The sequence below is a fragment of the Podarcis tiliguerta genome (assembly GCF_965153285.1).
Source record: "Podarcis tiliguerta genome assembly, chromosome: 1".
In the NCBI taxonomy this organism is placed as follows: Eukaryota; Metazoa; Chordata; class Lepidosauria; order Squamata; family Lacertidae; genus Podarcis; species Podarcis tiliguerta.
In genome coordinates this window covers 32875612-32891265 of record NC_139534.1, presented here as the reverse complement: position 1 = coordinate 32891265, position 15654 = coordinate 32875612, and the positions used below count along the sequence as shown (strand labels likewise).

General features: G+C 45.5%; 1 protein-coding gene across 3 annotated transcripts in view; it reads left to right on the top strand.

Annotated features, from left to right (window-relative positions):
- Positions 1–342: 342 nt before the first annotated feature.
- GPD2 (glycerol-3-phosphate dehydrogenase 2) overlaps positions 343–15654 on the top strand; it is an 85733-nt gene continuing 70421 nt past the window's right edge. The window contains exons 1-3 of one of the 3 annotated variants that reach the window (XM_083408825.1): positions 352–661; positions 1119–1208; positions 12589–12699. In XM_083408825.1, coding sequence (XP_083264951.1) covers positions 12598–12699 — 102 coding nt within the window. In that variant the 5' untranslated portion in view covers positions 352–661; positions 1119–1208; positions 12589–12597. Of the gene's footprint in view, positions 662–1118; positions 1209–2562; positions 2694–12588; positions 12700–15654 lie in introns of those variants that run through there. The other 2 variants (XM_083408824.1, XM_083408826.1) reach the window with 2 other exon arrangements.

Sequence of the window (15654 nt, the reverse complement as noted above, 5' to 3'; positions counted from 1 at the left end):
CACTACTCAACACTGTCCTCGTTCAATTTCCCCATTCTTTTGCCTGGAAGACAATCTTGTCTCCCCATTTCCACCCCTGCCAAAACTTTAGCAAGTACAAACATTTTAAAAAAAGTAGTGTGTTGCACATTTAAAGAAAGACACCTGATCGTTGGTTGGCCGAGGAACCGTTCTGTGCGTCTCTAACCCCTTGCCAGTGCCTTGCCATTTCTGAAAACCCCAGAGTCCCATTTCTCTGGGGGGGGGGGGGCACCCTAGCCTTGGCAGGCGAGCCTGTAAGAGGAGAGGCCTCGGAGGAGGGCACGTTTCCAAAAAAGAAGTGCTTCTTCTGGTGTCTCCCTCGGGACTTCCACACGTGTTTCCAAAGGCAGGCGACGTCTCTTCTCTCTCCCGCGCCAAGCCCAGCCGGGACCTTATGGGAACCTGCTTCCTCGCTAGCCGGTTAGTGGAGACACGCCTTAAGGAAGCGGCGAGGGAGGGAGAAGCAGCAGCAGCAGTTGAGTAGCAAAAGCAGCAGCGGCAGCGAAAGGGAGGCAGCCGCTGGGGCCTCTCGTCTCCGCGCCTCGGCAAGAAGACGTCGCCCGGGGGAAAGAGGCGCCGCGCCGGGAAGGCAAACCCATGCGGACTCACTAAGCAGGTGCCGGGCTGGAAAAGAAGCCAGGTAAGGGCGGCGCGCAGCTTCGGTGGTCGCCCCTGCGCGCAGCGCGGAGAGGCCGCCGTGCTGCGCGCGGGGAAGGCGGATGCTCTGCGCGCAGGCGGGCGGCGCCTGGGCCTAGCGGAGCCGCGGGTTCGCGTTGCGGGGTCTGCCCGGCGCGAGGCCGCAGCTGGGTAGTGCAGGAGCCGGTGGTGGTTGCGGTGGCGGCGCGCTTCCTTCCCGCTCGCCACGAGGCTTCCTCCGCCGCAGGGCCCGGTGCGCGCCAGGCTGCCTTGGAACCTCCGAGCGCCTTTCTCCTCGGGGCTTCCGCGCTCGGCTGCGGGCGCCTGGGAAGCCCGGGTGCGCCGGCGTCGTTGTCTTGCTCGGCAGGGGGAAAGGGGAGCCCGGTCCAGGCCTCGGGGAGGTGCTGCCGCGGGGACTCCTCCTCCTCCTCCTGCTGCTCACCGGCCGCCTTCCTCTCCAGGCCAGGCGGCGAGAGAGTCCCCGGGAAAGCAGCGGCGGCGTGGCTGAGCCTCGGAGGAGGAGCAGGGTTTCTTCTCTCGGCTGGGAAACTGTGAGTCTCCTCCTGGAACTCCTCGGGGCCTCGTGGCCCTGATAGGGACCTAAGAGGCAGGGGGCTTTATTAGAGTTCTGTCTCGACACTCCCGCCCACGCACCCCGAGCTTGGTTCAGCCCCAGAACCTGTTGTCGATGCAACGGGCTCATGTGGTACAGGTGTGAAGAAGACGAGGCCACCTCCGATCATGTGCAGAAGGCTTTGTCCTCGCAGTGTGGCTGATGCTGAGCACCCCTCGCATTTTCTTTGTTTGGGAGCTAACCCACAGGTTTCCACTCGCATCGATAGATGGGACTAGTGGGGCAAGAGTAGTACTCGCCCTTCCTCACAATCTGTTTTGATTCTGGGGGTCAGCTTCCCCGCCACATGTGATGTAGCAGTGGACTCAGAAGTGCTGTGAACATGGGCTAAGTGCTCTCTCCCCAGTTGAATAATCCCAGCATGTCTCAGCATATCTGGGTCAAGGGGAAATTCCACGAGGGCGAGCCTTAGCACTTCTTGTTTTAGAAATGAGAGGCCCCTCAACAGTATAACCTTATAGGGAAAATTGTGAAGCGGTTGACTTATTTATTTTATTTATTAACTTTGATTAGGACACACTCTTTTTTTTTAAGTGGTCCATCCCAAATCAGTTGTCTGGGTGTTCTCTCTAGATTCCAGTTTGTAAATAGTAACTAATTCTCTTCCTCCTCCTCCTCCTCCTTATTATTGATTTAATGCAGGCAGTAAAAAATGGGAGTGCTGTGAAAGAGTATGAATGGAATGCAGGGCTGGCCCTACTGTTAGGCAGAGTGAGGACTTCAGGAGAACTACATCTCTGTAAAGCACATGTTGTGGTTGCCATGGGAACACTGGCAGCAAAGGTCTTTCAGTGACAGTCTGTTTCCTGGTCTGACCATATACCTTTACATACATTGTGAGTTTCTCCACATTCCCTGCCCCACCAGCCTTCAGGAACTTGTCGCTTAGTGGTTGCAAGTCATGAGGTTAATAATTGTTTATGCTAGAACCAGCACTTGCATGTGGGTGGGTGTTGGAACTGCAGGGAAGCTATTTCCAGTGGTATTCTTGAGGTGAGAGTAACATATGCTCTGGCCTGGAGTATTTATATCTGCCTGTTGCCAGGGCTGGCCTCTATTGGGGCAACTGAGGCATCCCTCACATCGTTTTATCGTGTTTCTAATATTCTGTTGGGAGCTGCCCAGAGTAGCCGGGCAGGCCTGGCCAGATGGGCGGGGTATAAGTAGTAAATTATGATTATTATTGTTACTATCCGTTGCATCTGCCATCCATCCGGAACTCTAGGCTGCTAGTTAAAATTCTGCTGCATCTCCTGTCACCATGGCAATGATGTTTGAGGTCATTGAAGCTGGCATGAAGGAATAATACTACTATAGCAATGGGACCATGGATCCTTGTTTAACCTCAACAGGAAACCACAGGAGAAGCAGTACAGGAAGTGAGAGGATGCAAGGTTTACCTGTAGGTATCTAATGGCCGGCTAGCCAAGCTAGACTTCTCTGTGGCTCCTGGTGCACTCATGGTTGGAACATGTATATGTGGATGTTTGTGCACTCCCACAGAAGGAGCGATTGTTCATCAAGCCTCACTCACCTGAGACCTGGAGAAGCAAGAGGCCAGGTCCTCAGCCTGGAAGCAGTGGTGATAGATATGTTGCTCTTTGAAGATAGATTCGTGACCCTGTGCAGTGGCATCTTAAATACCTTTTACTATGTTCCTGCTCAAACTGTATGTTGAGCCAGCTACATATAGCCTTTAACCAAGTGCTTAGCAGAGTATCATGATATTTTCACAACCCCTTGTAGGGAAGCACAGAGTGAAAGAGTGTTCAGTTCAGCCTGTGTTACAAGCGGCCAGATTTTTAAGCATTCAAAGCCAGAACTGGCTAGGTTTTTGTATGATTTGTATGACTGGTCATCAAATTTCACCATGTATTTCACAAATAGTGATTCATTTTAGTTTTTGCTTTCTAAATCTGGGAATAAGCCCAAAGTATGGTACTGTACATAGGATTCTTTCACATTAGTCATTAAGACCCTTTTCCTTCCCTCTTTTTTTAAACCAATGCTTAGGATTGAATCTCAACCCATCTACTTTTATAGAAGCAGTCATTAAGTTATCACTTGAGCAGAAAGTTTTGTGTTACTGCAAACAGATTGGTTAACAGCTGCCTCCTTGTGTCCTTTCCCAGTTCAAACATTCCTCATGTGGAGGTTTATCTGATATACCAATCCTCTTCAAAGACCCGTCAAAAATAAGGTTAAGGTTTCTGGGTGGGTGAATTTTTTTGCCATTAATAGGTGTCTGTTAAGCTCAATGCACTTACCGGTATTTGGGTGTGTTGAGAATTGTTAACCAACACATAGAATGAAGACTGCTAATGACGCCTTAGGGGACGCGGGTGGCGCTGTGGGTAAAACCTAAGCGCCTAGGACTTGCCGATCGCATGGTCAGCGGTTCGAATCCCCGCAGCGGGGTGCGCTCCCGTCGTTCGGTCCCAGCGCCTGCCAACCTAGCAGTTCGAAAGCATCCCCGGGTGCAAGTAGATAAATAGGGACCGCTTACCAGCGGGAAGGTAAACGGCGTTCCGTGTGCTGCGCTGGCTCGTCAGATGCAGCTTGTCGCACTGGCCACGTGACCCGGAAGTGTCTGCGGACAGCGCTGGCTCCCGGCCTATAGAGTGAGATGAGCGCACAACCCTAGAGTCTGGCAAGACTGGCCCGTACGGGCAGGGGTACCTTTACCTAATGACACCTTATGAAGCATTGATCTTGGTTGTTGGAGAGGTAGTACTGTATAGATAGGTACATGTGAATGGTGTGCCCTTGTAGACCTCCTATACCAAAATGGGGGGGGGGGGGAATAACAGGGCACACTGCTTTGAATGATGCAGCAAACCAGATGATAGCTAATCAGGCCTGCATGTTCATGCAGTTCTAGTAAACTCATAGTTTGACTTACTGTGTCATGCGAACCAGATGCTACCTTTAAAATTTCTTAACCTTTCTGTTCTCCATCTAATGGTTCTGTGTCTAGAAAACTTGATGCAACACTTTCTTGATAGGCTTAATTTATTTTTTTAACCAAAGGGAGGTACATTTAGAAAGGATATATAGTGATACCTCGGGTTACATATGCTTCAGGTTACATACGCTTCAGGTTACAGACTCTGCTAACCCAGAAATTGTACCTCGGGTTAAGAACTTTGCTTCAGGATGAGAACAGAAATCGTGCTCTGGCGGCATGGCGGCAGCAGGAGGCCCCATTAGCTAAAGTGGTCCTTCAGGTTAAGAACAGACCTCCGGAAAGAATTAAAGACTTAACCCGAGGTACCAGTGTACCTTCTAATATTGCAAGCTGCTTAGGGACAAAGGTGCAAAATGCCCAAACTTATTTTAGCGACTTAATTAAGTAGTTTGAATTGTGCTGTTTTCTCATATATTATGCTTAAAATCTCAGAAGCAGCTAGACATGTTTCTACTAGTTCTTAATCCTATTTAAGTGCAGCCTTGATACCTAGAAGCAACTTCCATCTTCATCCTAGCATGCATGCATAGAGGGAGTGGCCTACAAGTGGTTGTGTTTTGTTAAACTTGACTTCCTTAGTGGCAGTAAGAGGGATGTAGGTCATCTTCAGCAAGTCTGGTCCTGTTTCAACGTATTGAGAAATCTGCTTGGTACTTCTGTAGAGCTTTACAGAAGGCACTTCTTGCAGATACTTGTTAATAGTGTTCTGCTGTGCCTGATCCCTTTAGATTTAACATGGCTCACTGCATAAACAACACAACTTACAAATTCATTGCAATGTCATTGAAGGGATAAAACTGGCAGCGCCTAAGAAGTAAATAGAAAGTTACAGGTTTTGCATTGTTTATCGCTAGTCAGTAGGGAAAAGCATTTTGGTACCATAGAACAGTGTTCCCTAACCTGTGGATCCCAACCTGGGTCACGAAGCTTGCCCAGGTGGGTTACAGTAAACCCGAATTAAGCATTGGTTTTAATTTGCAGTGCTGTGGCCCTATATAGAGCAACTCCAGTGGAACCCAGTGGAAATTATTGCTGAGTAGATGTTAGTATACGACTGCCATCCTAAACACACTTAACAGTGCAGCCCTAACCATGTCTACACAGAAATAAGCCGTATTGAATCCAGTGAGGCTCACTTCAAGATAAGTGGGCTTGTTTTCCAGCCTTACTAAGCAATATAGCCTACTAAAAATAGTGAGAATTACTTCTTCTAAGTGAGTATGTTTAAGGTTATGTCGCAAGGATGCAATCCGATGCACAATTACCTGGAAATCAGTCCCATCAAATCTGCTTCAAGTCATAAAACCAAGCTATGGGTGGTGATGCTTAAATATTACTGTTCAATTGATTTGTGGATGTCACCGTTTTATCTGTTGCCCCAGAATAAATAACTTCATGTTGCAAAATGGGAAGGGGGAGAGGTGTTTAGCACCTGGCAGCTCTTTCCACATGTTACATGAGCTATAATTAAGGTTTGGCACATGGCTTATGGTTTGTGCGGGAGATCGAAACCATGAGCCTGGGGTTTGTAGGGCACATTAAGACAAACCATGCTATAGTTTAGCACAGTGCAGCATCAGAACAATTGGGATGGAGCAAAGTTGCTGCAGTCTTCTCTTTAGGCGCCTAAACTTGTGTATTTGCACTAAGTCATGTGACGCAGGCTGTTTGGTCTGATTTAACTCTGAAGAAATCTGGCTGCCATAAGAAGGATGGCTTGCTTGACATATTAATGTGTCGGGGGGGGGGCATATTGATGCTGAAATCATAGACCCTCTTACCTGGGAGTAAGGCCCTTTAAATTTGGTGGGATTCACTTTCAGTAGATGTGTATACGCTTAAACTGTGAACCAGCAGAAATAAGAAGGAACACAAAACAACCACAACAAATTAGAAAAAAGACACATTGTTTGAACTGTAGAACGCAGTGAATAGTATTAAATGACATATTGATGCAAAAACCTAGAATGCTTGTAAATTTGGGACAGTTTTTCCTTTAAATACTCTACATATTGTGACTTGAGAAACTTTACCTGCTTGTATCGAGCCTTAACCAAAGTGAGGGTGGGAGGGAAGAAAGAAAGAAAAATCTAAAAAGCCTGGTCCTTTTCTTTTTAGAGTCAAATGTCAAGCTGCTTCCCTCCCTGGTGTCCAAATGCAATCTCTTTTTAATTAAAAAGGAGGGGGAAAGCCAATTGCTTGGCTTGCGCCCCTGGTTGATAGCAACGAAGAATACAACTTGACTCCCTGTGAACAACTCAGTTTCAAAAAAATACCAAGCGCCATTGCCTGCCAGAACAGACAGTGTTACCGTTATTATTGGCCAGTTGTCTTTGTGATCACCTAACCTGAGTTTTCCTGTACCCACCAACTAAATATTTTAGTCTTTAAGTAAAGCATACTGGGCATATGCCTCAGTTCTTCCATACGACGAACCAATGTCATGGTTTAAAACTTCCTTTCAGTTTCCTCCATCTCCGCTTTACTCGAACTTCTATTGTTGTCTTAAACTGCCATTTCCACCTTCTCAATAACCGTTCTTGTTTCCATGCCATGGCCAACGCCATGATGCAATCTGTCTTCACTTTTTGCTCCCCTATTGAGCTCTGACTTCATGCAACTCCAGGATTGTGATGCAGCACTACAAATCCTCCAACGGGGGCTGCATGATGACATTCTTACATTTTTATTATATAGAGAAATATAATGCTAAGAGAACCTTGTGCAGTAGTAACGCCTGCAACAATCGGATATGGAGGAACCAACCTTGTGCAGTATGGGAAAAAATACAAGTTAAGTGACTAGGAACCTAGGAAGCTGCCTCATGCCTTTAGACCAGTGGTGGCCAAACTTGGCCCTCCAGCTGTTTTGGGACTACAACTCCCATCATCCCTAGCTAACAGGACAAGTAGTCAGGGATTATGGGAATTGTAGTCCCAAAACAGCTGGAGGGCCAAGTTTGGCCATGTCTGCTTTAGACCGTAGGTCCATATACGTCAGTATTGTCTGCAGTGACTGGATGGCAGTGGGTCTCCAGGGTTTGAAGTGGGTGACTTTCCCAGTCTTACCTGGAGATGCTGGAGATTGAATCTGTGGCTTCCTTCTCTGCTACTGGTCTACAGCCCTTCCCCTGGAACTTAACCCGACTGTTAACTATGTACAGTGCAGAGTTCACTCTGACTTGATAGTGGCTATAATAATATAGTTAGTTTTATCTACAGTGGTAATGCTTCTTTCTGCCGAAACAGTTTTAAGTAGTGCACACGTTCTAGCCAGTTATTCTGATGTCCCAAAGAGTTATATTAAAAGGAGGTTGCATGCATACCTAATTTGAAGATTGATATGGGTGTGCAGAGCCACTCTTGCATTCTTGGCAGCCACAGGTCTTCCTGGGAGAAACATGAAAGCTGCAGTGATCAGTCAATTAATCAGTTAATCAATTTAAAACATTTTAATTGACTGAAAAGTGTTGCCATTTAATTTTTTCATTAGCTGAGTTTAACAAAAGTTAATGGATTGTATCTAAGCCATACCCAGAGCAGGCCCATTGAAATCGTTGGTCATGTCTGTAGATTTCAATGGGCCTGCAGTTTCAATCCATTTATTATAATACAAGGCATTACAAGAACAACCTCCCCCTTTCCTGTTTTACATGAAGAAATGCCTCTTGGAAATAATATGAGTACAGCATTTTTAAAAACGAGGAGCAGGGCTTTTTTTCAGCTGGAGCTCACCAGAACTCAAGTGGGCACCATAAGAGAACAAGGGAGGTGTTCTTGGTGAGTTCTGGCACCTCTTTTTCTAGAAAAATAGCACTGACAAGGAGTATATTTTCCCCACCAAAAAACCTGTTGTTTTCTTCTTATTATTTAAATATCTTGTAAGCCCAATTGAACAGTGGGACTTTCTCATCTAAACATTTGTATATTTGTATGATCAGTCAACTGAGATTTCTTACGACAGGTGTTGTTTGCTTGTTAGAGTGGGGAACTTGTGACCCAGGGACCAAATGCAGCCCTCCAAGCTTCTCTGTCTGACCCATGGGACTCTCTCCACTCTGCACTCCCTCCTGAGCCACACACCCTCTCCCCATGCCCTCCTTCACTGGCTCTGCTTTGTTCCTTCCTCAGGTGTTTTTGCCTGGCTAGAATGTGTCCTTGGATAATCCCATTTGCTTGCCTGGCTGGAGGATTGAGTGGTGTGTGTGTAGAACCTACCTAGAAGGTAAAATGTTCATTGGTTGCTCTGGCCCCATCCACCACTACCATGTGGCGCCCCTGGAAGGTCGCTCAGAGAATAATGTGGCCCTTGGGGTGAACAAGGTCCCCCAACCCTGTGCTAGAGGTTCAGATATTGAAATGATGTACACTTTAATAGCCACATGACTTGAATGCATGGTCAGAGACTGATTTGGGGGTTTTTTTGGAGAAGAGCTTTGATTTTGAAAGAAATAACTGGCAGCAGATGACGTCTCGGAGGTGAACAATAATTATTTATAGTGTTGGAGTGCACAAACAGGATTTCACTCCATCCCACCCCATCCCTGGCTCTTACACCTGTTCTGGGAACTTCAGCCTTTGCTTTCACAAAGCTCGCCTCACATGGTTCGGAGTAGCATATGCGCCAAGGTTGTAAATAGCTGGCGTTACCTGTGGAGCTTTACCCGTGGGGCGCAGGAGTAGTTTCTTGGTGGCCAAGCAGAGACGTTTGTGGAAACGTCTCTCTTTTAAAAAGCATATATTTGTTTTATTTCAGGCCACATGTGAGGCAGCAAGTAAACTATTAAAGATTCCTGGATGGGAATCATTTTTGTAGGCTTACAGTCATACCTCATGTTACATTTGCTTCAGGTTGAGCGTTTTCAGGTTGAGTCCTGCCGCGACCCGGAAGTAATGGAATGGGTTACTTCCAGGTTTCACCGCATGCGCAGATGTGCAAAATGACGTCATGTTCATGCGCAGAAGCGGCAAATCGCGATGCTCAAATGTGGGTTGCGTTCTGTTCAGGTTGCGAACGGGCCTCCGGAATACCAATACCACTGTATTGGCAAGGCAAGCTGTAAAAAAAAAAATTAAAAAAGGGAAAGGAAAAGAAAGGAAAGGAAAGGAAAAAAGGCTACATTGTAACAGGCCTGTGCATTTTAACTTTGGGAAGGATGGGAGAAAAATTCCATATGGCTCCTCAATGCCTTTTGAACAAAGCTCAACAAAGAGAGGGTGTAATTATAATTGAATTTGGTGAAAGGCTGAACGCCTTTCCTTCCAGCACTTACAAACAATGGTTTATCAGGGTGCAACTGATGATCGCATTTGATAAGCTTGTCTTTCTCATTCCACAGCTAATCTGCTAGCACGCAAAGGCGCACCTGTTGGCAGCTGCTTCTTAATTTACAGCCTGTGATACTCAGAGTGCTGTGCTGGTACAACCGCCTTTGAAACGAATGGTTCAAAAAACAAAAGAAGAAAGAAAGAAAAAAGAACAGTGGATTGGTTGGTACTGGCAACATATGGAACAAGAGGATGCACAAAAGGGTTAATGGGATTACGTTTGGGGAGAGACCATATGATTTGCATGGGTGAAATCCCCGGCCTCTCCTATTCAGATGTTGCGTGTTATCATCAGCATACCGGTTACAGGGTGCACCTTGCCCCATATCTCCTTTAACAGTTGAATCCCGACGAGATGAGTGGTGGTTTCCAGGCCTGGAAATTGGGTTGCATGCCAGCTCTGGGTAGGGTTGTTTCCTCTCTGAAGGAGCTGTTGTGTAGTGTGGGGACTGGATGCAGGTGATGATAAATCTCATTAGATTCCTGCAATGCATAATATGTGGGGCTACCCTCGTGCCTGGTTCTGAATGCAATTGCTCGAGTGCTCAGCAGGACACTTAGCTTCACACATACCATACCCATGTTGAAAGCTCTGCGCTGCCTGCCTGTTAGCTACTATGCCAAGTCCAAGGCAAATGTTTTTGACATTTAATGCTCCAAACAACCCGGGAGCCAGATACCTTATAGGCCACCTCCCCTATATAGACCAAGCTGACGCTGCGTGTCCCTACTACTGAAACATTGCCTTGTTTACATTCTCCTTTGTCTCTGTTGCAAGCGCACTGCAAAGTTGTTTAGCAATCCAGGGTTCTTCTTAGCCGCTGAGCTATCCTTCTCGTACGCTCCCATCTTAATTAATTAATTAATTCATTTTATATCCTGCCGTTCCCCTCCCCCCCAAAGGAGTCCAGGTAATTTTAATATAAGTTTATAGCTGTGTGGTTTTCTGGACTTTGAAGCTTGGAAAGGCCACACTGGATGGGGGGTAAGTGACCAGAGAAGGGCGCTAGTCCTCACTGTTAACAGAGAAATTTGTCCCCATGTCCTTTTCTTCTTTCACTGTCCCCCAAAGTTTCAATTACTTTGGGGGGGGGGAGAGAAATCACCTGGCTCATGAAGATGGGATAAATGAAGGAAAGTCACATCATGTAGATAATAATAACAGCCTTTCCCTTTGCAGAGTTTAGTTTTGGGATGGGGAGAAGATCGATGCAACCACGGCTAGTGTTGGAGTTGTTTGGTGGTGCTTTTAACAATTTTTTTTTTTTTAGTTTAGCTTATTAAACTTGTTCATCACTTTTCACCCCAAGGTAGCAATTAGCAGGAACAGGATAAAAATACAGAGATACAATATATAACAAAACACTTATTAAAACAACACAAATAAGCCAAAAAGTGTCCATTCACATGATCACTTAAAAACACACTGAACCACCTTCTTTAAAATATACTGTGGCTCATATATTACCAAAAGCCCTTTAAAGCCCTTTGTCAGCATTGGAACATATGTGAGGAGCAATGCTAATATATTATTGAAATGAGAGCTCTAACTGGACGCAGCATAACATCATCCAGCATGTGGTTAAACATCTGTATGATGTCTACCTCATTCTGTTGAGACTGGAATGATGGATGTGCCACAAGTTGGCTAAGTGATTATAGATGTATGCTATATTCACAAATAACTTTCGCATCACTTCCAATATCCTCTGTGTCAGAATTCTTTCAAATTCTCCCCAAACTCCTATTTATTGGGTAGGCAGTTTGCAAGCATGACATTAGGTTCAGTCTTTGCAGACCAAAATGAATGAATAAGATCTGAGAGTTAATAGCCTCACCAGGGATATAAAAATAAAAATAAATAATAAGTAAAAATAAATTTATTATTTATACCCCGTCCATCTGGCTGGGTTTCCCCAAAATTTCATATTCCGCTTCCCTCGCCATCCGCAGCTATCCGCTACTGCTCTGCTGCAAAAATCCTTAGTCTCATCTAGTGTTGCAAGTCTCTCGCTTGTTTTCAATTGATTCTGATCCTAAAATCTTCCTGTGAACCTCACAAAATCACTATCAGAACTTCCTTCTACCCCTGGCAACACCCGCTTTTCTTTCTACAGCGAGTAGCTCTAGGTAGCATTCATTTTTCTTCTGGTATCTCCCTTCTCTTAGTCTTCACTAGTGCCCTTTCTTCTCTCTTTCTCTCTGTGGCTTCCTATCTTTGCTATGTATACTAGTTAGAGCTTGTATACTTTAATCCTTCCATCAGTTAAAAATGTTTTGAAATGTGCCTGTTGTCAGTGCGTTTCTCATGAAAGCTGGCGCCAATTTGATTTTTTGTTTTACTAAATCCGATAATTCCCTTTTGATACAATGGCATTGTTTGGGGTTTTCTCTTTGCTGTCTTTGGGCTAGCTCCCAATGTGTTGTTTCCAGAATGTGTTTGAGTTCAAGGGGAAAAGTTCCTGAAATGGATTGCATGTGAGAACTGCATGCTTCTTAGCAAGTCTCCCCTACTATCTCCCTTTGCTGCCACTCACGTGCTTATGCTAGGGCGGGGAGGAATTTATAGATCAATGTTCTCTTAGGGCCACCGACAGCTATTGTCTCAGAAGTTGTAAGGGCTGAAAACTGCTGAGACAATTTTTTCAAAGCAGCAAGAGCACTTGATAGATTGGGGGGAGGACTCCCCACAGCCCCCCTCTTGTTTGCTACCTGTTGGGGAACCAGAGCCAGCAGTCAGACGATCCCATTGACTGGCATTCTGGTTCTGGATCTGGATAACTACAATCTGCCTAAAAATCTGTTTTTATTACTGCAAACTGCTTTGAGAACCACTGTGGCTGAGAAGTTGTATACAGCTCACTTTATCATACCTGAATGTATTCTTTCTTCTTCTTCTGAGGACAGCTACTTCCTCAAGTTTCTCTTGTTTCTGGTTTAGACAAGTGTTCTTCCCTGACTTTGTATGGCTGTGAACATTCTTGTTTTCTTTCTTTTCCTAGGATTAAAAAATGGCTTTTCGGAGGGTCGTGAAAGGGACTATCCTCATTGGAGGCGGTGCTGTAGCCACTGTGTTTGGCCTCTCCCAGTTTTCTCAGTATAGAAACAAGCATGTAAGTAGAAACTGATTGATGCATTTTTTAAAAAAAATTGTGCAGAAGTTTATAAACTGAGCCTTTGAAATATGTGGCTCCCTCGTTCTAATAGCACACCCCACCAGCAGCAGGAAAGGAGCATTAGCTGGGTCAGCTGCAAAGCAGGTAGAACTTTTCTTATCATCTTCCTGCTTCCCCCTGAAGGGAGAGGAGAGTTGCTGGAGGACGCTGGACCCACCCACCACTGATTTGCAACAGCTGGCCTTGACACCAGACGTCTGGGTGGAGGGGAAGATTAAACGGGTGTTGGTTCGATGTGAGTGATTTTTGCACTGGGGGAGATTAAGGTTTTGTTTATTTGCTAATTAATGGGTCAGAAAATCCTTTTGAGTTGTTTATTATTTGTTGTTCGCGACTATTTATACAGCTGGTATGCCCCCCCCAAAATGAATGTTACATTACATGAAATGTTAATGTATTAGAATGGTAATATATATTGTATATTTTCCTTCACTGTAAGTCACTTGAAAACCTTTGGGTGACAAGCAGCTACTAAGTTGAATGAATGAGTGAAACTACTCACATTGTACTGGGATGGTGCTGTGTTAAGCAGAGTGGGAGAAGCTTCAGTTGAGAATGGACTAAATACCTGCCTCTTTTCTGACCTTGCAGCCCTCCATTCTCTACTTGTAGTTCTCACACTGAGGGCTGTGCTCAACTAAGTAGTTGCATTAGTGGAAGCCAACACAATGATTCCTACTGAAGCACCAGGATGTCCCTGTTGTCCTCTTCCCACACAGTCCCCAAATCTGTTCCAGAGGGCCAGGAGAACCCCAGAACAGTGGGCCATGGGAGGAGAGGGGAGATCATTCAGTCCAGCAAGCAGAAATGCTCATGCTGATGGAATGATCTCCGTAGCTCTACAATGTACACAACTCTGAGATTCCTTTATTAGAAATGGTAAAATATATATTTGTCCTGATTTTTTCCATACTTCAAGTTTAGTTCTTTCTCAGGTCTTTTTTTTGTATTTCCCAGAGTACAAAATATATAAACTGTGCATCAAATGTGAAGTGCACATTTGTGTATTCTCATCCCCATTTCTTCTTTAAAAACATGTCTGTGGAGGCCTGTGCTTCCGTGTGCTTTGTACTTCTATGAAACATTCTATACTTGCATAACTGACTCTAAATAAATATCATTTATTCATAGTGGGTTTCTTCTATAGCGGCTTGGAGAAAACCTTATCCTTTTCCTTATTCTGCAAGGAGAAGGGGAAATAATACAAAGAGCTCCAGGCTTATAAAGTGTACCTCCCTTGTGGCAGGGACCTGCCCTCTCACTCTTTGTAAAATACTATGTAGATGGATGGCTTTATATTTGTTTTTATCATTCAGTTGTTGTTGAAGCAGCTGATGTGTTTATGTTTGGAGGTTCATTTGCATAATCAGGGCTTTTTGGAAATGTGCCGGAGATGAGATTGTTTCTTCATAGTTACTTTCAGTGCTTTTTTCAAGGGGTTACTCAAGGGCACGCAGTACTGGCACCTCTTTTTAGTGTTAAAAAGTGTAACACTTACTGTAACAACTTCATGGTGAGTACCGGAACCTATTTTTCTAGAAAAAAAGCACTGGTTACTTTATCAATTAAATCAATCTACACCCATCCAAAGGGCTCCTTATCTATTGTAGACGCTACTGAGAAGCTCCATGTGGGAGTCATGATATATTAGTGTGTGGAAAGTTTCTCTGTCAGTTCCATGCAAACCATGGTTTGTTGTTGGCTTACTGACCTTAACTATGGCTTAGCGTAAGATGCACACTCAGGCACCTCCTTAACTATGCCGTAAAGGTGGTTTGTTTCAGCATTCCACCCAAATTGTCTGTTGTAGCAGCTTTGCTTTTCCCCATTTTTTGTTTACTACTACAGTGGGACGCGGGTGGCGCTGTGGGTTAAAGCCTCAGCGCCTAGGGCTTGCTGATCAAAAGGTCGGTGGTTCGAATCCCCGCGGCGGGGTGCGCTCCCGTTGTTTGGTCCCAGCGCCTGCCAACCTAGCAGTTCGAAAGCACTCTCGGGTGCAAGTAGATAAATAGGGACCGCTTACTAGCGGGAAGGTAAACGGTGTTTCCGTGTGCTGCGCTGGTGCTGGCTCGCCAGAGCAGCTTCGTCACGCTGGCCACGTGACCCGGAAGTGTCTTCGGTCAGCGCTGGCCCCCGGCCTCTTTGAGTGAGATGGGCGCACAACCCTAGAGTCTGTCAAGACTGGCCCGTACGGGCAGGGGTACCTTTACCTTTACCTTTTTACAGTGAACTAAGCAAAAATTTTGCTTAGCGTGTTGGCTCAACCAGGGCTTGTGGTTCTCTTCTGTTCTCACTAACCAGGAGCTGTAGCTTAGGCTTGTTCTTGACTAGAGCTAGTGGCTGGTGTTGAGAGAGTTAAACTGTGAGTCCCATTTTGAATGACATGGTAAGACAAACTTTAGCTCAGTGCAGCATGGCATGGCAGCAAAAAAAGGACTAGAGCAACTGTGAGCTCCCGGCATTTGAAATTTGCCAGGCACCCAGGGGCCAGCATGGCGCCTAACATCTTCACCATCTGGAGCTGCATGCCTGGGGATCCTTGCATTTTTACTGTTTTCACACACTAGCAGCACATCCTGTAGAATTCTACCCATTATATTTTATCTGCACAATGAGAATGAATTTCGGGAACCATAAAGTCATATTGAAAGCTATGACTTTGGAGCCTTTTGTCCCCAAATGGCAACTGGCCATTCAATTTTGGCGACTGTAACCCTGCTTTAAGGAGCCATTGGCACCTAGCTTATATATCTGAGTTTCTAACACTGTGAGCTCCTCTCTGGGATCCCTCATATTTGCACAAACCAGGCCACCATGAGATTGGTCCACAGGTTCCTATCTCAAGCAGAAGGGTTGTTGAGGAGGTGGTAGTGCCTCAGTGGAGCTGGTCTG